Raw genomic sequence first — 25,520 nt, 5'->3', positions numbered from 1 at the left:
AGCGACTCCTCCCATTCCTCCCTGTATCATAACCTAAGGGAATATGGTTTAGGAACCAATCCAGGATGCAAGGCTCCTATCAGCGCTGGATACAGCATCGGGAGATGCCCCTCATCGGAGTCAGGGATCAGGAGCTGGGGGGACTGGTGTTGGGGGAAGGTCGAGATAAGACCGGCATTGGTCCAGATCCAAAAGGCCTGACTGGAGCCAGAGCTGCTGGAGTAGAACCAGGTGGGGCCCCTTCCCTTCCTGCAGGCCCGAAGGCACACCTGTGGGGTCAGGCCACCCAAATAGGAGGTGCGTGGCCCCCTAAAACTCTTTTAGAGGTGTATGTGTGTGTGGGGGGGCGGAAGGGTGTCGCTCTGCCTCCCAGAAAGTCAGGAAGGCGCGGAGTCAGCCCAGGCTCTACCGCAAAGTCAGGTCTTGAATGACTATGCTCTCACACCTCATCAGCTGACGGACAAGGAGAAGTCGAAGACCTCTTTGACAACTTCTTCATGTGTTGAGACTTACCCTAATAACGAGGATCTGGAGTGGGACTAGGATCTCTGACTCCACGACCCCTCTCAGGTCTTTCCCTTGACCAGGACCTCAACTGTTGCGGCACCACCCGCCGAGTCTCCATGAGGTTGAGTGACTGCTCCCGCAAGGCCTTAGGATTCATGGCGCGGCAGTGGGAGCATTATTTCGGGTCGCAGTCGCACTCGGGACGTCACAGGCATACAAGATGTGGATCCATCACGGACATTGGTCGATGACAGGCTTTGCAGGTCTTGAAGCAGGCTTTCCTAGACGACATCCCTGCCACACCAGGAGGAAAAAACCTCAAAAAGTGCAGACAAGTCAAAAAATTCCAGTCAAATAGTGAGTGATGGGGTAGCTCTTCTCCAGATCAACGCTGGCTGGCGTGAAAAGAAAGGAACTGATGTCAGCGTGCCTAGTTACCGCCTATATAGGTTCTACGGATGTCATTTGTGCGGAAAACACACGCGGAGCCAAACAACGCCACCTACCGGGGGTACTGCTTATGAAAAATCTTCCAGATTTAGCCTGACACCTGGGAAATTCAAAGGTAAGCAATCTACCGCTAGACGTCTCTATCAGAACCTGCTATGATGCCTGGACTTCATCTGCTTTTTAGTAAAGAGTAATGACTGGTGACACGATCTGTGGGGAAAATAAATTGGGTATCATGGTAAGGTTAATTATTGTTCAACTGTGAGCACTTGCTGTAAAATTGGAAATGAGCAAATAACTACCAGCATCAACTGCATTTTTCTCTACATCTTGTCAATTGGGTATCATTTTTGTGAATAGCAGAACACGAGAGGACTTTTTTTATTCATTATTTTCCTTGAAGTACAGTATTCACTATACTTGCACTAAAACTTTAGATGGTGGATATACTAATAGCCCAAGTCTAGAGGCCAGATATTTACAATGTTAATCATGTTGCAGCACAAGTAGCCACAACTGGTCCCTTTGCAGAGTAAACAACATTAAATTACTGTTAAATCCAACAACGTTAATGTGTGTTCTGTGAAGAAAGTATTTGGCTCATTGCTTTAACAAGAGGTACTCATAATATGGTCAGAGGCAGCATAAATATAGCTCCTGTTGTCTGGCACCCAGAAGTGAATTAGGTTTTTGATCAAGGGGTATTTCAAGGTGTAAAGCCTCAGTAAGGAAATTGTGCCCTTTAAGAATCTGCTCTGGTGCCAACAGCTCATTTTCACTGTGTGGTAATTTCATTATGCACGACTGCTAATTATACGTAGCTTTTGCGATAGTACAGATCTGACAAAAAAATACAGAGAAAGGTTGGTTCTAAGATATGAATATTTTTGCAGGAGGTAGATTTTTCATTTTTATATTTCATTTCAGTGCCCATCTGACCACTCAAGCAATGTACAATAGAATGTTAACTTTCAGAATTAACATGATCACACTTGCACAAGTAACATAAGTACTGTGGATCTTTTTTTATTGAATATTCAGGTAAATATTTCACATTAATACAGGCTACGCAAAGTAGAGTCACTGTACGACATTGCATTTTCTCAACTTTTTTAAGCCTGTAAATAAACTGACATGGTTTAACCAGCGCAAAGTTGGAACCATGTAACCTAGTTCGCTGCTGTATACAATAAAATGTCAGTACTGTCTAGCCAAAAAACACTCCATCAGTCCAAAATGGCCAAACTAATCCAGAAATATAATTTAAAGTACAGACAAATTAATGTGGCGTTGTACAGTGGAAAAATCAAATTTCCATTTTATCAGCAGATTCTTTGAACGATTTAGTCACGTCAAAAACATAAAAAAAAAAGAAAAATAGTTGAACTCTCCAGGGTTTTAGCTGAATCAATGATAATCCAAAATGTTGAAGGTTGACTCTCCAAATATCTAATTGACATATTTTAGGTGCATATTGCCAATATGAGGTGTCCATGTTCCAGCCCATACCTGTGGATGAAAACAGGCGTCAGATAAAATAAATTATATACTGGGAAACGGCTACAATTTAACATATACTTTTAACATGAACTGCATTTATCAGCGACTATAATTTTTTAAGAAAACGATGTAAATCAGGAAAGCTTACTCACCTATAAAATGTGTGATATTCCTGGCCCTTCCACGGTCAACTTGCGAAAGTCTTGCACCACTAGAAATGGAAAAATATTTGAGGATAGGGGACACCCTGAGGACCACTTGACTGCAACCACACCCCCCCCAGAGAGCATAACTACTGTTCCAAATGTGGATATGAGGTACAACTAGTAAGCCCGTTTAAGGAAAGGAAATAAAAGCTTCTCAGCCACACTCCTCTGTCATAAAGGCATTGTAACTCCACACTTGGCCATAGTTTGCCAAATTCACATAATTAGAAGTTCTTCATCTCCAAGTGAAGTGGGAGAGTCACAAGAGTATCTGCAGTTATTACGAATTGTTATAGGTAACAATGTTCATATGCTGGAACATATATAGAGTGACAAGCTCCATTTATAAAAGCAGCTAAGAGTCTAGGTCAGGATACCCTCCTGGGTGATGTTCCGCTCTACACATCTGAATAACGTAACAGAATCCAGTGTAACCTAGGAGTCTTGTGAACAGGAAGTATACTTCCTCAAGATGTTTGATGACAACTGTTCTACCTATATTTAACTATAGACGGCTGCATTCACATGCATCTGTAATGGTTCAAAGATCTTAAAGATCACCTGCTTATGCGATTCCCAGATGTCAGCACAAGGAGCTGGCTGCGCACCTACGAAGATGAGTGTTTGATTTTATTATGTATGTAAAATATTAGATGCACAGCTAGGTTTTTCTTAACTCTGGTTTAGCATAGGTATGCTGTTCTCTGCTATGATTTCCCATAGCGATGTATAATTTTTGGTTAAGACTATGCACCATTTAAGAATTGCTACATAAAGTATGCACATTTTTGTAGAAACTCACAAAGGAAAATGTACGTTTGGAGCAGTCCGTCACTGTAGCCCTTAAATGGTGCATGGCACTGTCAAACAACAAGACACTTTCACAGGAGATGCATGTCATGTTTGTTGAGTGCAAGTGGACAAATGGATCAAAATCTAGGCCAGGAAGCTCCTTATCGTAAAGTATTACAGATGATAAAATAGCAATCCCACTAACACAACAAAGTAGCAATCCTTTGGTAGTTGTGGTATCTTCAGAAGGATTATCACACGGGAATCTCCAGTGGCAAGTGAAAAGGAGTGAAACAGCCCGCTCAATTGTGACATAGCCCCCTCAATCTCTAGGCATGGAGGTGGAGGCTCTGGAGGTTGGGGTGCAAAACCAACCCCTCCAACTGCGAGAGAGATGCAGTAATTTGGAGAACTGGGGAGAAGAGGGAAAAACAGAACACCTCTTGCCAGGCTGTTCTTAACAGAACAGAAGGCAACACACATTTTCTTGAGAGTTGTACAGGCCCATTACAAGGGTGACACAGAGGGCAAAGATGGGTAGTACCACCTCTAGGTATTTAGGCGCCACTATTGGCCAGCAAGATGACGCTGACTTAGGCCGTTAATCATCGTATTCAAAAAATAGTTGGCAACCAACCAAATGCTGCTGGCATAAGCCATGCCCACAGTTTAGCTGCGTCCCGGCAGAGAAGATGAAAGCCCACTCTGCCTTACTTGTTTAAGCACTAGGCTGCCTCACCTTTCCAATATTCCCCAGGCGTCATATTCGATCTGGAAACTTTTCAAAAGTATCTCTGTGCGCCGGTGGGTGGTGCCATGTGGCTCCCCATTGACATGTTCCACTCTGGAAATGACTTGCAGAACTTATATAGGCGCCACTCGTGTGCGCTGAAGTCAGTTGCTTTCGGACTGTCTGAGCCCCCAGACACAGAGCCCCAAAAGCAAATTAGTGTGACCAGTGAGAAGATTCCAAGACATGGGATCCTATTAATGTACGAAGGCCACACACAGAACAGGGAGTATGGAAGGGCCAGTGAGGAATTTGCATCTAGAGTCTCTACCAGAAAGAGTGTTACAGAAGGTAAGTAGCTTGTTCTTCTGATAGAGACTTCTAGCTGAAGATTCTTCACCTTCCGAATAGATACCAAGGCAGTACCTATTTGGAGATGTCTGTGAATGGACTCAACCCACAAATTCCTGCAGAACCGAGCGGGCAAAATGTCTCTTGGCGAACTAGACTGTTCAGACAACAGTGCTTTGTGAACCTATGGAGGGACACCCAAGTAGCTACCTGGCACATGTCCAGCACATGGACATAGCATGCCAAGGCAATGGTAGCAGCTTTAACTCTGGTAGAATGATCAGGCAGTCCTCCCGGAAGCTGCTTTATAGCCAATGCGCAGCAGATATGAATGCAAAGCACAATCCAGCAAACGATTGTTCTCTTCTGCACAGCCATGCATTTTATCGCTCAAGAAAACCCCACAAAGAGCTGATCATCCACCTGATTTTCTTTGGAATTATCAATGTAAAAGCTCAGTGCTCTCTTAGGATCCAAGTGTGGAGTATGTCCACCTCCACCGAAAGGTGACGCAGAGCATAGAATGCCGGTAAGGTGCTGTTCTGACCAACATGGAACAGTGTCACAACTTTAGACAAGAAAAATGCCTGTGTCCGCAAAACCAGCTTGTGTAGGAAGAAGGTGGCTAATAGCAGGTTGACAGAGTCTGAAGGTCATACTGTCTTGATGGTGAAAAACCAAGAGGCGCAACTGTGAAGGGAGTGCACATCAGAAATGTGAGGGAGGACCAATTTAAGGTCTCACAGTACCATGACAAAGGGATACGGAGGAAACAAATGCAAACCTTTTAAAACGCGTATAACAACTGGGGACTTAACAATGAGGGCTGATGTAGGAAGATGACTTTATATGTTCAGGCCAATGTAAGGGCACACCATGCAAAAAGTACAGACAACCCATTCTGGTTTACAGAGCTTAAAGAACAAGTTACTTACCTTCTGTAAGGATGTATCTAAGAGACATACATTAGTTCTAGATTCCTTACCTTATAATTACCTCCAGGCATCAGACTGGATCCGGAGAATTTTTCTCTCAGCAGTACCCCTGCGCGTTGGTATGTGGCGACTGTCGACTCCGCGTCGGCAGGATGATGTTGCAGTGTCTACATAGACGCTGCCCATGCGCGCAGACGTCAGTTCCGACATGACTTTCCACACCAGAAGCACAGAGCCATGCAAGTCACTGACCACTGGTGCACATAACTAGGGCCCTGGAAGAGAGTCTCTATCCCTAGAAGTCAGTTCGCAGAACGGGGATGATGGGTGGGGCGGTAAGGAATCTATAACTAATATATGTCTCTTACAGATACATCATTACCGAAGGTAAGTAACTTGTTCATCTGAAAGAGACCATTAGTTGTAGATTCCTTACCCTAGAATAAATACCCCAGCAATGCCAACCCCGGAGGTGGGGCTGCGAATTAAGTTCACACCAGAATATCCTGGAGAACAGAACGGCCAAAAAAGCAGTTTCTTCGAACTTGGCTATCCAGGCAACAATGTTTGGTGAATGTGTGCAAGGAGGCCCATGTGCCTGGCAGATGTCAATGAGTGGAACTCAAGTCCAAAAGCAGTAGAGGATGCTGTCCTGGTAGAGTGGGCGCGTAACCCCACTGGAGGTTCCTTTTTTGCCAATGAACAGCATATTTTAATGCATAGGACAACCCATCTAGAAATGGAGTGTTTTTGTATGGCCCGGAATTTTTTTTATCGCACACATGACCAATGAACAGTTGATTGTCCACCCGAAACTTTTTAGTGCGGCCAAGGTAAAAGGACAGCGCCCGCTTTGGGTCCAGACGGTGGGGTCTCTCCTCCTCTTTGGAAGGGTACGGAGGCGGGAAGAAGGTAGGCAAAGTGATGGTCTGACCTATGTGGAAAGAGGTAACCACTTTGGGTAGAAAAGAGAGCCTAGTGCGAAGGACCACTTTGTCCGGATGGACTGCAATAAAAGATGGCTTTGAGGATAGAGCTTGAAGCTCACTCACCCTGCGAGCAGAGGTGATGGCGAGCAGGAAGGCAGTCTTCAAAGTAAGAAGTCGAAGAGGACAGTTATGTAATGGCTCGAAGGGAGCACACAAAAGGTAAGCAAGGACAAGATTCAAGTCCCATTGAGGCATTATGAAAGGAGGAGGAGGAAAGAAAAGAGTAATGCCCTTTAGGAATCTATTTACAATAGGGGAGAGAAGGCTGATCAGGAAGGTGGAGAAAGGCAGATATGGCTGAGAGGTAGCCTTTAAGAGTGCCCAAGGCCGAGCTCTGCTGGGCTAAAGAAAGGATGAACAAGAGGACCTCAGAAAGAGGGGCAGAGAGGGGATCCACAGCTTTTGCTGTGCACCACGCCCCAAACTTGTTCCATCAACAGGCGTATACAGATTTAGTGGAGGAACACCTGGCTGCCAAGATGACATTACATACTTTGGGAGGAAGGTCGAAAACTGTCAACTGTTGCAGCTCAATCTCCACATAAGGAGGTGGAGACAGGCAGGCTTGGGTGGAGGACAGTCCCCTGCTGCTGCGACAGAAGATCCTCCCGAAGAGGCAGTCTGATCGGTGGATCGATGACCATGCTCAAGAGCTCGGGGTACCAGACTCTTCGTGCCCAGTCCAGAGCCTCAAGAATGACTTGAGCACGATTGCGCTTGATCTTCTTCAGCACTCTGGGCAGAAGTGGTACAGGCAGAAAAGAATAAAGGCGGCCGTTATTCTACTTGCGACAAAAAGCGTTGCCGAGCGAGTGCCGCCGTGGAAATTCCAACATGCGGAACTGCTGACACTGCGCATGCTCTTCAGTGGCAAACAGATATAACCAAGGCTCTCCCCACTGTTGAAAGAGACCTTGCACCACCTCCGAGTGAAGACGGCATTCGTGAAGCACCATGCACCGACGGCTGAGGTCTTCCTCCCGGGCATTCAGAGAACCTGCCAGGTGTTGAACTACCAGAGATATGCCCTTATGTTCTAGCCATGTCCAAATGCGGAGGGCCTCTTGACATAGGGTCCATGACCCCACCCCACCCCGTTTTTTGCAGTGCCACATGGCGGTGGTGTTGTCCGTAAACACATGTACTACTCTTCCTTTGACAGAAGGAAAGAATGCCTTCAGTGCAAGACGGATCGCCAAGAGGTCCAAAAGGTTGATGTGGAGACCGAACTCCAATAGAGACCTCTGATCTCCGCCTCTCCCAAAAGGGATGTATCTGTTACTACTATCAACTCTGGTTGGGAAAGAGAGGGATCTGCTGCTGACCCAATCGTGGCTCTTGAGCCACCACTACAATTGACGTACAGTCCCCTCCGAGATCTGGATGACGTCTGAAAGATTCCCCTGATGCTACGCCCACTGGAACTTCAGGTCCCCTGCAGAGCCCGCATATGCCACCTGGCATGATGCACCAGCAGGATGCAGGAAGCCCAGCAGCCTTAGTGTCAATCTCACCGAAATCTGGGAAAGAGGCTGAAACTTCGGGATCATAGCCCAAATATCCCAGACTCTATGCTCTGGAGGATTATCCCGAAACTGTGCTGTATCCAGAACTGCTCCGATGAAAAGAAGCTTCTGAGAGGGAGTCAGGTGTGACTTTGGCACGTTGAGAGTGAACCCCAGCGAGTGCAGGAGGTCGGCAGTAGTCTGGAGGTGCGAGACGACAGCCTCGGGCGGGCCTGCCTTCAACAGCCAGTCGTCGAGATAGGGGCAAGACTGGAACCCCTGATCTGCGCAGAAGAGATGCAACCACCGCCATCACCTTTGTGAACACCCAAGGGGTGCTGATAAGGCCAAAAGGGAGCACAGTTAACTGAAAATGATCGTGGCCTACCATGAACCGCAGGGAACGCCTGTGGACTGGCTGGACAGGGATATGGAAATATGCGTCCTGCAAGTCCAATGCTACCATCCAGTCTCCATGGTCGAGGGAGACAGGACCTGAGCCAAAGTGAGCATCCTGAACTTCTCCTTCCGGAGGAAACAGTGGAGGGCCCTGAAGTCTAAGATAAGACCCAGGCCTTTGTCCTTCTTGGGTACCAGAAAATAGTGGGATTAGCAACCATTACGTACTTCTGGCACAGGGACCCTTTCAATAGCTCCCTTGGCCAAGAATGCTGAAACTTCCGGCGGAGAAGGGCCAAGTGATCCTCCGACATGCAATGAAAGGATGGTGGCATGGAGAGAGGGGTAGTCTCGAAGGGGAGGGAGTAGCCCCTTCGGACTACATGCAAAACCCACCTGCCCGACGTGATGTTTTGCCAGTGGGGAAGGTGATGACTATTTCTGTTGCCCACTGGCCTCTGGTGGCCGTGAAAGGTCGGACTAGGAAGGTTTGGAGGCTGCTGCAGGGGGTTAAGGCTGGACTGGATGCCCACTGGCCCCCAGACCCATATCGCTGGATCCCACGTCCGTGGCCAGGCACAAGCTGGCCAGCTTGCGTGAACCGGTGGCTAGACTGGATCGAACGTGGTGGGGCATCCCTTCCGTAGCCACGAAAGGGTCTAAAAGCAGACTGCGTGGAGCGAGAGGTTGCCGCAAGGCCCAAGTTCTTGCCGTAGCCCTATAATCCTTGAAACCCTTGAGCGCAGAGTCTGCTTTGTCACCAAAAAGGCAACGACCATCAATGGGCATGTCCAGTAAGTTGGATTGGACATCCCCAGAAAAAACGGCCGTCCTCAACCAGTCGTAGCGCCTTGGGGCTGATGTAGAAACCGTTCGTCCGAGTTTGTCGGCGGTATCCAACCTATCTCGGATGGTGAATTTATGCGTCTCTACCCTCTGCCACCACGCGGGTGAGAACGGCCCAGGCCTCCTCCGGGCACTGTGGCAGCACGTGCGCAAAGTATCCCACAATGTATGGGTAAAACGGCCCAAGAGGCATGCGGTATTCACCGACCGCAACGCTAAGATGGCGGAAGAAAACATCTTTTTCCCAAGGTGGTCAGCTTCTTGGATTCCCTCTCTGGAGGAGCAGTAGGGAATGCGCCCTTGGAGGACGCGGTTTGGACCACCAAGCTCTCGGGGTAGGGTGTTGGGAGACAAAAAGTGGGTTGCCTGGGGCCAGGCGGTGGAGTCTGGCAATCATCCTGTCCACAGGAGCCCCTGTGCTGGGCTTGGACCAAGTGCCCAGAAGGACGTCGGTGAGGACTTCATTAAAATGCAGAATGGGCTCCGAAGAGTCCGCCGCCGGTTGAAGCACCTATGTCAGGAGATTAGTCCTGACTGTCACAGTAGGAAGCACCAGGTCCAAGGCCTCAGCAGCCCTAAGCAACACTGCTGCCTTTGAGGCTCTCTCCTCTGTAGCCACGCTAGGAGGGGAGAGCATGCCAAGGTCTGTATCCATACCACTGGCATCACCCAGGTCCTCTCACCAGTCTGGGTCTACAAGCTGGTCAGCCAAAGGGTCTACAGACCCCTCCTAGTCCTTCTCACCCTCCTCTGGTTGCCATTCTGGACAGAAAAGAACACCAGGGATGAACAGAGGCACAAACGGGGAAGTTACCGTAAGGTAGACAGTCGTCGATCCGGATCCAGGCATCGATCATTAGGGGGCCTCTGGTGACTGGGCAGGAGCTGCTGGCATCGAAGGCCCAGGGCCAGAGCAGAGTTCGCGGGGCCCGATAGGGCGGAGTCGGGCTGACCAAAGATTCTGTGAAGCACTTCGTAGAAAGCTCGAAGCTGGGCAGGGGACGCTCCGGCACCGGGAAAGGAAGGGAACCGCAGAGCCGTCCCTGGAGTAGACTAAGCTAGAGAGCGACGATGCTCTGGTCCCGCGTTGCGGCAGCTGACCGACGAGGATCAAGTGAAGGGCTACGCTGCTTCTTCGCCGCCTTCTTGTGCTTCAACGTACCTGAAGACCTCGAAGACTTGGACGACGAATAGTTGTGGTGGCTCCGTAATCGTTCCAAAGACCTTCCTTTCGATCAGGACCTCGAGCGACACAGAGCCAAATACAGGGCCTCCAACAAGCTTCGGGACTGCTCAGGCAAAGACTTTGGGTTCCTGGCCCAGCAGTGGGAGCAAGACTTCAGGTCGTAGTCAGGCTCCAGGCACAGGTTTAAACCCGGTCTAACGATGGGACATACACCAGGAGCCAATAGACTAAAAAAGAAGTCAACAAAAATCGAGAAAAAGTTTAGTCAAAAAAAGTGACTAAGGGGTAGCTCTCTCCGGATCTGTGCTAGGCTGATGCGGATAAAGACACGCATGGGTGGCGTCTATGTAGACACTGCAACGTCATTCCTGGCGAACAAGACGCGGACGACGGAGTCGACTGACACCACCTACTGACACGCAGGGGTACTGCTAACAGAAAAATTCTCTGGATCCAGTCCGACACCTAGGGGTAATTCTAAGGTAAGGAATCTATAATTAATGGCCACTTTCAGATAGGAGGCTGCACACAGAGCCTTGAGGCGGTTCATCTCCCAGAAAGTTTCTTTATGAGGGAGGTTCTAAACCATAAACTGGGCAGCAGCTGTGCATGGAGGAGGGGGTCCAGTTTCTGGTTGGTGCACACAGATGGTTTGTCACAGGAATGTATTATGCAGCTTCCCACTTCCTTGCATTGGAAAGAGCCGTGTGCATGCGAAAGGGGAAGGTTCTTAAAACCTAAAGTGCAAGAGTTATAATATGACTTGGAAATTATAATTATATTGTGATGTTACAGTTAGTGTGCTAGGAGAAACAGGAGCCTAACGGTAGCATCACAATATAATTATCATTAATTCTGACACCAAAAGTTTGATTCATGCATTTGTTGTTGTGTTTGTGTATTTTATTTTCAGTACATTGGTGTATGGTGGTGGCGTGCGAGGGGTTGAAAAGCGGGCATCACGAATGGAAGTGACAAGGTTTATGTAGAGGATCCTCAACAGGCCCGTGCTTCTGGAGGACTAACGAAAGTTAGTCACCTTTCACATGTCAAGCAAAGATGCCGCTTTAAAATTAGTCTATTGCAAACAAAACAGGTGATGGACAGAATGTGGATCAATGTCACACATTCACCCCAGTCCGGAGATCTGGGCCCAAATCCATCGTTTGTTTGCACTCCACACCACCCTGGGTTAGACAATAGCGATATGCAAATCAGCTCTGACCCTGTGCCCCATGGGAACAGTCCAGTCCGAACTACAAAAGCCATGTCCTTCCCAGAACGGAATCAAGCATCCGAGGACCGGACCGGTTTCGAGGTAACACCTCTCATCAGCCCGGCTAGCTTGACTCCAGTGGTGTGGAGTGCCTGGGACCCACGTCTGAGCATCCCCAGCTCACTTATGGCGGCAATTGCAAACAAAACAGGTGATGGACAGAATGTGGATCAATGTCACACATTCACCCCAGTCCGGAGATCTGGGCCCAAATCCATCGTTTTTTTGCACTCCACACCACCCTGGGTTAGACAATGGCGATATGCAAATTAGCTCTGACCCTGTGCCCCATGGGAACAGTCCAGTCCGAACTACAAAAGCCATGTCCTTCCCAGAACGGAATCAAGCATCCGAGGACCGGACCGGTTTCGAGGTAATACCTCTCATCAGCCCGGCTAGCTTGACTCCAGTGGTGTGGAGTGCCTGGGACCCACGTCTGAGCATCCCCAGCGCACTTATGGCGGCAATTGCAAACAAAACAGGTGATGGACAGAATGTGGATCAATGTCACACATTCACCCCAGTCCGGAGATCTGGGCCCAAATCCATCGTTTTTTTGCACTCCACACCACCCTTACAAGTGAACTTTCAATACAAGTGAACTTTCAATACAAGTGAACTTTCAATTCACCCTGGGTTAGACAATGGCGATATGCAAATCAGCTCTGACCCTGTGCCCCATGGGAACAGTCCAGTCCGAACTACAAAAGCCATGTCCTTCCCAGAACGGAATCAAGCATCCGAGGACCGGACCGGTTTCGAGGTAACACCTCTCATCAGCCCGGCTAGCTTGACTCCAGTGGTGTGGAGTGCCTGGGACCCACGTCTGAGCATCCCCAGCTCACTTATGGCGGCAATTGCAAACAAAACAGGTGATGGACAGAATGTGGATCAATGTCACACATTCACCCCAGTCCGGAGATCTGGGCCCAAATCCATCGTTTTTTTGCACTCCACACCACCCTGGGTTTGACAATGGCGATATGCAAATCAGCTCTGACCCTGTGCCCCATGGGAACAGTCCAGTCCGAACTACAAAAGCCATGTCCTTCCCAGAACGGAATCAAGCATCCGAGGACCGGACCGGTTTCGAGGTAATACCTCTCATCAGCCCGGCTAGCTTGACTCCAGTGGTGTGGAGTGCCTGGGACCCACGTCTGAGCATCCCCAGCGCTCTTATGGCGGCAATTGCAAACAAAACAGGTGATGGACAGAATGTGGATCAATGTCACACATTCACCCCAGTCCGGAGATCTGGGCCCAAATGCACAAGTTACTACTTGTGTAACGATATATCTGTAAGAGACATTAGTTAGTGATAGATTCCTTACCTTAGAATATCCCCAGGCGTCAGACTGGATCCGGAAATTTTTGCGTAGCAATACCCCTGCGCGCTGTTAGGCGTCGTCTGCGGCTCCGCGTCCGTCGTCGGCGTCGTGAGCGCCGGGATGACGTCATCGGAGTATATAGACGGCGCCCATGCGCGCTGACGTCAGTTCTGATAACACAGCTTTTCCGCGCCAGATACGCAGAGCCATGAGAGAACTAACACTGGTGCCATGAAACTAGGGCCCTGAAAGGGGATGACCTTAACCCTAAATATCGGTTCGCAGAACGGGGAGGATGGGAGGGCGGTAAGGAATCTATCACTAACTAATGTCTCTTACAGATATATCGTTACACAAGTAGTAACTTGTGCATCTGAAAGAGACACGTTAGTGATAGATTCCTTACCTTAGAATAGATACCCCAGCAATACCAACCCCGTGGTGGTGGGTCTGCGAACCAATATCACACCAGAAAGTCCTGGAGGACGGAACGGCCAAAGAAGCCATCCCTCCGGACTTGACTGTCCAGGCAGTAGTGTCTTGCGAACGTGTGCAGCGAGGCCCACGTGGCTGCCTGACAGATGTCCTGCAGGGGGACACCGCGGCCCAAGGCAGTTGTCGTTGCCGTGGCCCGAGTGGAGTGAGCCCGCAATCCAGCCGGGGGCTCCTTCCTCGCCATGGAGTAGCATGCTTGGATGCACAAGATGATCCACCTGGAGATGGTCCTCTTGTGTACAGCCTTTCCCTTCTTCGCGCCCACGTAACCAACGAAGAGTTGGTCATCCACCCGGAATTGGCGAGTGCGGTCCAAGTAGTAGGAGAGCGCACGTTTTGGATCCAGACGGTGGAGCCTCTCCTCCTCTTTCGAGGGATGCGGAGGCGGAAAGAAGGTGGGCAAGGTGATGGACTGCCCGATGTGGAAGGCCGTGACAACCTTGGGCAGAAAGGAAGGTCGTGTACGCAACACCACCTTATCAGGGTGAACAGACAGGAAAGGCGGAGAAGAAGAAAGAGCCTGGAGCTCACTCACTCTCCTGGCAGAGGTGATGGCAACCAGGAAGGCCGTCGTCAGCGTAAGGAGGCGAAGAGGACAGTTATGAAGTGGCTCAAAGGGAGCACACATCAGATAGGTGAGAACAAGGTTCAAGTCCCACTGGGGCATCACGAAGGGAACAGGAGGGAACATGTGTGTGATGCCCTTCAGAAATCTACTCACTATAGGGGACTTGAACAAAGAAGGCTGATCAGGTAGCCTCAAGAAGGCTGAAAGAGCAGAGAGATACCCTTTAAGAGTGCCCAGAGCAGAGCCCTGCTGGGCAAGGGAAAGAAGAAAGAGCAGCACTTCCGAAAGGGGTGCAGAGAGGGGATCCACAGCCTTTGCTGCGCACCATGCCACAAATCTATTCCACCGGCAGGCGTATACCGACTTAGTGGAGGGACGCCTGGCTGCCAGAATGATGTCACAGACTTCGGGAGGCAAGTCAAATGGCCTCAACTGCCGCCGCTCAATCTCCAAGCTTGTAGGTGGAGACTGGACAGGTTCGGGTGCAGGACCGTCCCCTGCTGTTGCGACAGAAGGTCCTCCCGAAGAGGCAGACGAATCGGGGGATCGACTGACATGCTGAGTAGCTCGGGATACCAGTATCTTCGAGCCCAGTCCGGAGCCACAAGGATAACCTGGGCCCGGTCGCGCTTGATCTTCTTCAGCACTCTGGGCAGAAGTGGTATAGGCGGAAAGGCGTACAACAGGCCGCAGCTCCACTCGCGACGAAAAGCGTCTCCGAGCGAGTGCCGCCTTGGAAACTCCAACGCGCAGAACTGCTGACATTGCGCGTTCTCTTCTGTGGCGAATAGATCTAACCAAGGCTCTCCCCACTGTCGAAAGAGACCTTGCGCCACGTCCGAGTTCAGACGCCATTCGTGATCCATCATGCACCGGCGGCTGAGTTCGTCCGCCCTGGCATTCAGAGAACCTGCCAGGTGTTGAACCACCAGAGTCACGCCCTGATGTTCCAGCCACTGCCAGAGGCGCAGAGCCTCCTGGCAAAGGGTCCACGACCCCACACCGCCCTGTTTGTTGCAGTACCACATGGCGGTGGTGTTGTCGGTGAACACTTGCACCACGCTCCCCCTGACAGAGGGGAGGAATGCCTTCAGTGCAAGACGAATCGCCCGCAGCTCCAGAAGGTTGATGTGGAGCCGGGACTCCGCCGGAGACCAGAGGCCTCTGATCTCCGCCTCTCCCATGTGGCCTCCCCAGCCCTGGAGGGACGCGTCCGTCACAACTACGTGCTCCGGCTGGGGTAGAGAGAGGGGTCTGCCACTGACCCAGTCGCGGTCCGTGAGCCACCACTGCAGTTGTCTCGCAGTGCCCTCCGAGATCAGGACATGATCGGACAGGTTGCCCTGATGCTGGGCCCACTGAAACTTCAGGTCCCACTGCAGAGCCCGCATCCGCCACCTGGCGTGACGCACCAGAAGGATGCAGGAGGCCATCAGTCCCAGAAGCCGCAGCGTCAACCTGACCGAGACCCGGGATAACGGCCCGAAGACAGGAATCAGAGCCTGAATATCCCGAACCCGCTGCTCGGGTGGGTAAACCCGAAACTGCGCCGAGTCGAGAACCGCTCCGATGAAAAGGAGCTTCTGAGAGGGACACAGGTGTGACTTCGGCACATTGATGGAGAACCCCAGCAAGTGCAGGAGGTCGGCCGTAGTCTGGAGGTGGCTGACGACTGTCTGGGGCGAGCCCGCCTTCAACAACCAGTCGTCGAGGTAGGGGAAGACTGACACCCCTTGCCTGCGCAGATGGGCTGCGACCACCGCCATCACCTTCGTGAACACCCGTGGGGCGCTGGTAAGGCCGAAGGGGAGCACGGTAAACTGAAAGTGCTCGTGGCCTACCGTGAACCGCAGGTAACGCCGGTGGGCCGGCAGGACGGGGATGTGGAAATAGGCGTCCTGCAAGTCCAACGCTACCATCCAGTCTCCTGGGTCCAGGGCAGCCAGGACCTGAGCCAAAGTGAGCATCTTGAACTTCTCCGTACGGAGGAAGCCGTTCACGTTCCGCAGATCCAAGATAGGGCGTAGGCCCCCTTTGCCCTTCTTGGGTACCAGAAAGTAGTGGGAGTAACAGCCACGTCCTACTTCTGGCCCAGGAACGCGCTCGATGGCCCTCTTGGCCAAGAGGGCCGAAACTTCCTCTTGCAGAAGTCGCAAGTGATCCCCCGACACACGGTGGCATTGAGGTGGCATGGATGGAGGGGAAGACTCGAAGGGGAGGGAGAAACCCCTTCGGACAATTTGCAGCACCCACCTGTCCGAAGTGACTGTATGCCAGTGGGAGAGGTGATGGCGAACCCTGCCTCCCACAGGCGTCACATGGGCCTGAAAACTCGGACTAGGAAGGTTTTGAGGCGGGGGCTGCTGAGGGAGGTGTGGACTGGCCTCGCCGCTGACCCCGACCACCGCCACGGCGGTTCCCACGGCCGCCACCGCGTTGCTGAACATTCTGCGGCGCGTGGCTGACGGTCCGTGGTGGGGCGCCCCTTCCGTGGCCACGAAAGGAGCGAAAGGCACCCGATTGCTGGCGTGGGGCCGCAAGGCCCAAGGACTTGGCCGTGGCCCTGGAGTCCTTAAAACGTTCCAGCGCATGGTCTGCCTTGTCGCCGAAGAGGCGACGGCCATCAAACGGCATGTCCAGGAGAGTGGCCTGGACATCGGCCGAGAAATTGGCGGACCTCAACCAGGCATGGCGTCGAACCGCCACCGTCGTTGCCATCGCCCTGCCCAGTGAGTCCGTGGTATCCAGCCCACACCGGATGGAAAATCGTGCCGCATCTCGGCCGTCCGCAAGGGTTTGGCTGAGTTTAGCCCTGACCTCCTCAGAGCATTGTGGCAGCACCTCCGCAACCGTGTCCCACAGAGTGTGGGTGTAGCGGCCCAAGAGACAGTTGGTGTTGACTGACCGGAGCCCTAGGCTCACAGACGAGAAGACCTTCTTCCCGAACTGCTCATATCTCTTGGATTCCCGATCGGGCGGGGCCGTCGGGAATGCGGTCTGGGAAGTGGAGGCCTGGATGACCAGGCTCTCGGGGGTGGGGTGGGTGGACAAAAAGCAAGGGTCGCCCGGTGCCGGGCGGTAGCGTCTGGCCACGTTCCTATCCACAGGGGGACCTGTGGCGGGCTTGGACCAAGTGCCCAGCAGAACGTCACACAAGGCCTCATTGAACGGCAGAAGGGGCTCCGCGGAGCCGGACTGCTGTTTGAGCACCTCAGTGAGGAGATTAGTCCTCACGGCCGCGACGGGGAGCTCAAGGTTTAGGGCCTTAGCTGCCTTCGTCAACACTACGCTGTAAGCAGAACCCGCCTCCGAAGCCACAGTCGGGGGCGATGTAAATCCAGTGTCTGGCGAGGTGTCAATACCACTGGCCTCCCCAAGCTCATATGTCCAGTCCTGATGTGACTGGCAATCACGTGCCAGAGGGTCCTCGGACCCCTCCCATTGCTCCTCGTCACCCAGCTCCTGGAGACCAGGATGAACAGCCAGGGCCTCCTCGTGGAGATAGAATTCTCCGACGGCCGATGGAATCGGCGCCCAGCGGCGCCCCTCCGACGCCTGAGGCGGACCGTAGGAAGCATTGGGGTCGGCAACCACTACGGCTGCCGGGGACGACACCTGAAGGGACGGCGCCGGTGAGGTCGTAAGGTCGACCGGCGAGGTCCCGGATCCGGAGCCGGATCCAGCGAGGTCGCGCGGCGCCGGGACCGAAGTCGCCAGCGGCGCCGGGCCCGAAGCACCCGACGTCGTCGGGGCCGAAGCGCCCGACCCGGAAGGACCTCCAGACGGAGCCGATCGGCCCGAAGGCGCCACGGGAACCGACTGAGGAGGGAGGGCCCTCATGGCCATGAGGTACCTCTCGACCTCCTCCTGCGACGCGCCGTGCCCAGGGACCCGAAGGTGTGGGGCAGGCGGCGACGCTTGCGACTCCCGCGGAGCCGCGTGGGCGGTGTCGCCCGAACCCCCGGCCGCATCGAGCGAGCGTCGGGGCGGGTCGGAGGACCGATGGTGTCGCTCCGACCTCTCATGCCTCTTACCTGAGGACTTGGATCCAGACGATCGGTGACCACTCCCGGAGCGTCGATGACTCCGACCTCGCGACCTGTCCCTCGACCTCCCGTGGGACCGGGACCGGGACCTGGAGCGGCGCGGGGCCGACTGCCTCAGCTCGAGACGCTTGCGGGACCGCTCCCGCCTAGCCTTCGACGTCAGGGCCCGGCAGTCGTCACAGGTTCGATCGTCGTGGTCGAGGCCTAAGCACTTCAGGCACCGGCGATGGGGGTCCGTGACCGACATGAGTCGGCCGCACTTCGAGCAAGGCTTGAACCCGGGCATCCCTGGCACCGAACGTCGAGAATCGACGAATTAGAGGATCAAAAAGATCAAAAAGTTTTCAGTCAAAAAGTGACTGGGGGTAGAGCTTCTTCCGGATCTGCGCTAGCTGGCGCGGAAAAAAGAAGAACTGACGTCAGCGCGCATGGGCGCCGTCTATATACTCCGATGACGTCATCCCGGCGCTCACGACGCCGACGACGGACGCGGAGCCGCAGACGACGCCTAACAGCGCGCAGGGGTATTGCTACGCAAAAATTTCCGGATCCAGTCTGACGCCTGGGGATATTCTAAGGTAAGGAATCTATCACTAACGTGTCTCTTTCAGATCCATCGTTTTTATGCACTCCACACCACCCTGGGTTAGACAATGGCCATATGCAAATCAGCTCTGACCCTGTGCCCCATGGGAACAGTCCAGTCCGAACTACAAAAGCCATGTCCTTCCCAGAACGGAATCAAGCATCCGAGGACCGGACCGGTTTCGAGGTAACACCTCTCATCAGCCCGGCTAGCTTGACTCCAGTGGTGTGGAGTGTCTGGGACCCACGTAAGTAAGAACCAAGTTCAAGTCCCACTGAGGCATCACAAAGGGAACAGGAGGGAACATATGTATGATGCCTTTCAAGAATCGATTAACAATAGGGGACTTGAACAAAGAAGGTTGATCAGGCAGCCTCAAAAAGGCTGAAAGAGCAGAAAGGTAGCCCTTGATATTGCCCAGAGCAGAGCCCTGCTGGGCAAGAGAAAGAAGGAAGAGAAGAACCTCAGAAAGAGGGGCAGAGAGAGGATCCACAGCCTTTGCTGTGTACCATGCCACAAACTTGTTCCACCTGCAGGCGTATACCAACTTAGTGGAGGGACGCCTGGTGGCCAGAATGACATCATAAACTTCAGGAGGCAAGTCAAAAGGAATCAACTGCTGCAGCTCAATTTCCATGCAAAGAGATGGAGACTGGACAGGTTCGGGTGGAGGACCGCCCCTGCTGCTGCAATAGAAGATCCTCCCGGAGAGGCAGTCAGATCAGGGGATCGATGGTCATACTGAGTAGCTCCGGATAAAAACTCTTCAAGGCCAGTCCGGAGCCACAAGAATGACTTGGGCCGAGTCGCACCTGATTTTCTTAAGCGCACTGGGCAGAAGTGGTATTGGCGGAAAGGCGTACAACAGACCGCAACTCCACACGCGACGAAAAGCGGTGCGCAGAACTGCTGACATTGTACGTTCTCTTCGGTGGCGAATACATCTAACCAAGGTTCTCCCCACTGTTGAAAGAGACCTTGCGCCACGTCTGAGTGAAGACGCCATTCGTGATCCATCATGCAGCTTCGGCTGAGTTAGTCTGCGCTGGCGTTCAGTGGACCTGCCAGGTGTTAAACCACCAGGGAAATGCCCTGATGTTCCAGCCATGTCCAGAGGCACAGAGCCTCCTGACATAGGGCCCACGACCCCACCCGCCCTGTTTGTTCCAGTACCACATGGCGGTGGTGTTATCTGTGAACACCTGCACTACTCTCCCCTTGACAGAGGGAAGGAATGCCTTCAGTGCAAGTCGGATCACCCGTAGCTCCAGAAGGTTCATATGCAGCCTGGACTACGCCAGAGACTAGAAGCCTCTGATCTCCGCCTCTCCCATGTGGCCGCCCCATCCCAGGAGGAACACATCCGTCACCACTGTGTGCTCCGGTTGGGGAATGGGAGAGGGATCTGCCATTGACCCAATGCCGGTTCGTGAGCCACCACTGCAACTGTTGTGCAGTGCCCTCCGAGATCTGAACGTAATCGGACAGGTTCCCCTGATGCTCCGCCCCCTGCAACTTCAGGTCCCACTGCAGAGCCCCCATATGCCATCTGGCATGATTGACCAGCAGGATGCAGGAGGCCAGGAGGCCTAGCAGTCTCAGGGTCATCCTGACCGAAACCCAGGATAGAGGCTGAAAGATCAGAATCAGAGCCTGAATATCCTGGACTCGCTGTTCGGGAGGATAGACCCGAAAGTGCGTCGTATCCAGAACCGCTCTGATGAAGGGAAGCTTCTGAGAGGGAATCAGGTGAGACTTCGGCACATTGATGGAGAACCCCAACAAATGCAGGATGTCGGCTGTAGTCTGGAGGTGGGAGACAACTGTCTGGGGGGAGCCCGCATTCACCAGCCAGTTGTCGAGATAGAGGAAGACTGAAACCCCTGATCTGCTCAGACGAGCTACGAAAACCACCATCACTTTGGTGAGCACACGAGGGTCGCTGTTAAGGCCAAAGGGGAGCATGGTGAACTGAAAGTGTTCGTGGGCTACCATAAACCGCAAGTAACGCGGGTGGGCCGGCAGGACGAGAATGTGGAAATATGCATCATGCAGGTCCAACACTACCATCCAGTCTCCAGGGTCGAGGGCAGAATTGAGCCAGAGTTAGCATCTTGAACTTCTCCTTCTGGAGGAAGCGATTGACATCCTCAGAGGTCCAAGATAGGACGCAGGCCCATATCCTTCTTGGGCACCAGAAAGTAGTGGGAGTAAGGCACAAGTTACTTACCTTTGGTAACTATATATCTGTAAGAAACAGTAGTTAGTGTTAGATTCCCCAGGCGTCAGACTGGATCCGGAAAGTTTTGCGTAGCAGTACCCGTGCGCGTCGGTAGGAGTCATCTGCAGCTCCGTGTCCGTCGTCGGCGTCATGATCGCCGGGATGACGGACTACTTAGACGCCGCCCTCGCACGCGGACGTCAGTTCTTGTACATAGCTTTCTGCACCAGGAACGCAGAGCCATATTAGAAACCGACACTGGTACCATGAAACTAGGGCCCTGAAAGGGATCTCCTTAACGCACATGTGAGAAGTTTGCCTGATATTTGATGCTCACTAATTCTAGTGATCACCTTGTATCAGTCCAAACAACCCTTATGGTGATTGGTTGTAAGTCAACCTTATAGACCAGCTATTCTAATGGTAGCATGGACAAAGCAGTCTTAGGCTAAACTTTTTTGGCATGTGAAGCCAGTTGTTTTACCTCATATAACCAATTGAATACCAAATGAAAGGACACCACACAGGTAGTTATGAAAATAAACAAGATATTTATTAGCTAACAAACACCTCTGAACTCTTTATTAGGTCAGAGGGCTAAGCACATGACAAGACTCTTAAGAAAAATACATTTAAGTTGCACAATTACAATGTTGCCCTAGGGGCACAACAAACCATATACTAAGTAAGTGGAATGTGAAAGTCGATAGAAAGAATGGAGCTGTCCAGAGGCTGTAGGATCGCTGGGACTACACTACCCTAACTTTAGGTAAGTAATAGGAGGCCCACGGAACGCGTGTGCAGAGTGTGAACTCACATGCGAGATGCGTAACGTCTATGGACAGTACAGTTCAAGTAAAAGGTGAGTACGGACAATCCTGACTCATTGGGACTAAAACGACTGTGGAACTGGACACTAGGAGAGTCAATCTACCCTTGAGCACCGAAATGCTCTTGTTACCTCACCCACAGGCCGCGGGTGCATAGGTGCGAAGTCGTGTCGGGTTCCGGCGTTGAAGTCTTTTGAGCCTGAAAGAAAAGATGCTGCAGGCGACCAGGAGGAAGATGTCCGGTGTGATCCCAGGGTGGATCAGGGATGCTGAAGACCTGAAAGCAGAGGGGACATTGTTCAAAGTCACTAGCCAGTGACTGGAGTGGAACCAGGAGTGGAACCAGGAAGGAACCAGAGGCTGTTGTCGCGATCAGGTGAAGAGTGGGCGCTTGACTCTGCAGCCACGTGGACCAGGTGGTGTCTTCGAAGACCAGGATGGAGGCACGAGCTGTCCCACGCAGGCTCTCGCTGTCGGCGGTGTCGGATCCGGATTTGGAGTCAACAGGCCTTGGCAAAGGCAATCCACGCGGTGAGTGGAAAAGAAGTCTGGTGCGTACCAGGAGGGTCCGGGGTGCCTCTCTTTTGGAAGAAAGCAAGGGCCAGTCTGGAGCAACCAGACCAGCGGTGTTGATGTTGTGGATCGTCGTCTAGGAGGGCACTAGCCAGCCGGCAAGTGACCAGACAACGCGCGAGCAGCAAACAGGCAGAAGGGCCACACGCAGATCTCGTGGATGCTGGAGGGCTGGTCTTCGGTGCAGGAGCTGCTCGGGGCTGGGGCTTCTCAGTCCCCAAAGCACTTGGTCGAAGATACCTCAGAAGTCGTGCTGGAAGCGAAGTGCAGTTTCTCCAAGATGGCCGGTCCCACGTGTCTCGTCGCACCCCCGGATCTCAGCTGTGCTGCAGATGTAGGAAGAGGTCGGAGAGGTCTGGGAATCCGGGTCTCGTCGGGCTCTGAAGTCTGGATCCTCGAGGGAAGATGACAGTGAAGCCGCTGGACGCTGATGGTGTCTGCTTGTGCAGGGTGGACACTCCTTGTCCACAAGTGAGATTTCTTCAGTCTTCTTTGTAAAAAGTCGAAGTCCAGAGTTTCTTCTTGCAGAATTTCAGTTCAGGATTAATCTAATTTGGAATGGGACCAGCTCCTACCTTTATTCTCCTAAAGGGGGCTGTACTATCACTAGGTCCCTCCCATGGGTAGGACCAGGAAGGGGGGTGGTTACCCCCCCTATCCTTTGTCCGGTCTTGCGCCAGAGCCGGGGCTGGTTTAGACCGGTGTATGCACAGGGACACCTTGTGTGCCCCAGGCATGTCTCATTCCTTTCAGCCCTGTCCTACCCAATACACAAAATCCTGTCTGGGGTGGTGCTAGCACCTCCCAAGGCAGGAAACCTTAGCTGGTCTATAAGGTTGACTTACAACCAATCACCATAAGGGTTGTTTGGACTGATACAAGGTGATCACTAGAACTAGTGAGCATCATATATCAGGCCAACTTCTCACACCCATCTCCAAGCCAGACAATACATATCGTCTAGTTTTGGACTACAGACATCTAAGCTCTTGTTGCAAAACCTTTGCAGAACAAAATGCACACAGTGCAGCACTAATGAATAACATTGTGCGCAAAAAGTATAAACCCACATTAGATATTTCAAATGGGCTTTTCTGTCAAAACATTGCACCAGAAAGCAGGTACTTGCCCGCTTTCTCAATTATGGAGACACTGCGACAATTTTGCCGTCTCCCCCAGGGATTTCAGAATAGTCCAGGGTTATTTTCAGCCAGGATAACAGAGTTACTACAAATGTATGATGATGAGGCGTTATCTTATGTCGCTGACATCTATCTTACAGACGATGATTTGGACGTGCACTTGAAAAGAGTGAACACCATAATACTTGGGTTCGCTTCTGAAGGGTACAAATTCAATCTTAAGAAATCACGAATTGTCCACCTCAACATCCTATTCTTAGGCTATGAGTTATCAAGTGAAGGCAAAAGCCTGGCAGCCAACTTTCTAGAGAAATGTGCGCTGCTCCAACCTCCAAAAACGCTGAAAAACTTAGTCAATTCTAGGTTCCCTGAATTTTGGAAGAATTTATGTTCTGAATTACGCAGAAAGGGTTAAACCTCTCTACAAACTAATCAAACCTGATTTCAAACCAACTAATTGGACTCAAGAACACAGAAATTTTGCGTTCAGTGCAAACAGACATGTTAGCAAAAACACAATTACAGACACGCGACAACGTGCGAAATCTTGTGATCCGAATCATCCCAGGGAGATGCGGATTCACATACCTAACCTTTAATGAAGGTGAAAAGGTACCAATAAAATACAAATCACACTTGTACACACAAGCTGAAATGAAATTCACTTCTACAGAAAAAATTCTGACAGCGGTTCAAACTGCAGTAGCAATAGAGCTTTCGCGCAGGGAAAACGCATAATGATCGTTACACTTGTATCTGCCTTAGAGGCAGTGAAAAAAGCGAGCATTACCAATGCTAAAGCTTTACATCCAAGATGGATACAATTGGTTAATTCTATTGCTGCAACAGATGTTGATTACGTCTTTGACCCCTACTTGAAGACACAAGAATTCCTACAATAGGAACAAGAATGTCCTCTGCCGACCGAGATTCTGCCTCTAGAACATTATGGATGTATAATCTATACAGACGGATCAGCACAGCCCGCAATTGGGGGTACACAAGCCTATAGTGCTGCATGCGCGATTGTTAAAGGTCGCTGGCACAAAGGTACATTTAGACCTATGGTTACTAAAACTCAATCACTCGGAGATTGTACAGCTCAGCGAGCTGAACTACAGGCTTTCAAGATGGCGCTTGAGAATACCGATCGCTAATTCCCCACACTCAGTCTGCGATTCGTATTACTGCATCCAGTCTTACAATGAATATCTGCAGAACTGGGTTAATAATGGTTTCAAAGATGCAAAAGGTGGCACAATCAAGCATAAAATGCTTTGGGAACAGTTAGTTCTTTTACAGAAAGAACTACAAAAGACTCACGTGATTCATACACTGAGTCACCAGCGTGATGGCGTTCACTTTGCAGGGAATTCATTGCCTGATGAAGCAGCGAAGGCAGCTGTACAAACGGCTTCCGTAGCTGCAATCACTCGGTCAAAAACAAAAATAGACAGAGAAATAATGCAAGCTGTCACTGCTTCAGTAAAAGTCAGTGGTAAAACACTCCCAAAAAGACTTTCCAGTAAAGTACTCGTATATAACTGATGCAAATAATGTTCCTTTTGCTCGAATCCCTGGAGTGGGGGATAGGGCAATTACAAACATGGAACATAGGATAGGACTGATCTTAGCAGCACACGAAGGTCTCGCATCTGCAGACGCAGGGATTTATGCCACAGTATCATTATTAAAACAAAGATACTGGTGGCCGCGGATGAGGAAACAAACTAGAAACTATGTTCTAGAATGTGAAATCTGCCAGAAAATGAAAGTTTCAACAGTGAAACGACATGCACAGACGCCCCTTCTGATTTCAGATAAGCCACTAGCATGTGTTTACCTGGACCATTATGGGCCCTTACTAAGGGATGCCAACTATAAATATATAATGGTCGCAGTGGATTCATGCACAAGATTCATTTGGATGTGGCCCCAGCGCTCGGCTGACGCCAGAACTATTATAAAGGATTTGCGAGCCTTTATCGGCACATACGCAATCGGCAAGCTACATTCTGACCAGGGTCCTGCGTTTAGCTCTCGAGCTTACAAAGAGGCC

The 25,520-nt window shown here is 51.4% G+C and overlaps 1 protein-coding gene across 3 annotated transcripts in view; it reads right to left on the bottom strand.

Moving 5' to 3' along the window:
• Positions 1-1,967: 1,967 nt before the first annotated feature.
• Positions 1,968-25,520, bottom strand: part of ANKHD1 (ankyrin repeat and KH domain containing 1) — a 1,478,908-nt gene continuing 1,455,355 nt past the window's right edge. For all 3 annotated transcript variants that reach the window (XM_086931463.1, XM_086931465.1, XM_086931464.1), the window contains one exon: positions 1,968-2,466. In XM_086931463.1, the coding sequence (XP_086787589.1) occupies positions 2,407-2,466 (60 nt within the window). In that variant the 3' untranslated portion in view covers positions 1,968-2,406. The remainder of the gene's footprint in view (positions 2,467-25,520) is intronic.

This window comes from Lissotriton vulgaris, chromosome 7 (assembly GCF_964263255.1).
Source record: "Lissotriton vulgaris chromosome 7, aLisVul1.2, whole genome shotgun sequence".
Taxonomy (NCBI): Eukaryota; Metazoa; Chordata; class Amphibia; order Caudata; family Salamandridae; genus Lissotriton; species Lissotriton vulgaris.
The sequence above is the reverse complement of the archived record's forward strand: the minus strand, read 5'-3'. Positions and strand labels throughout refer to the sequence as shown.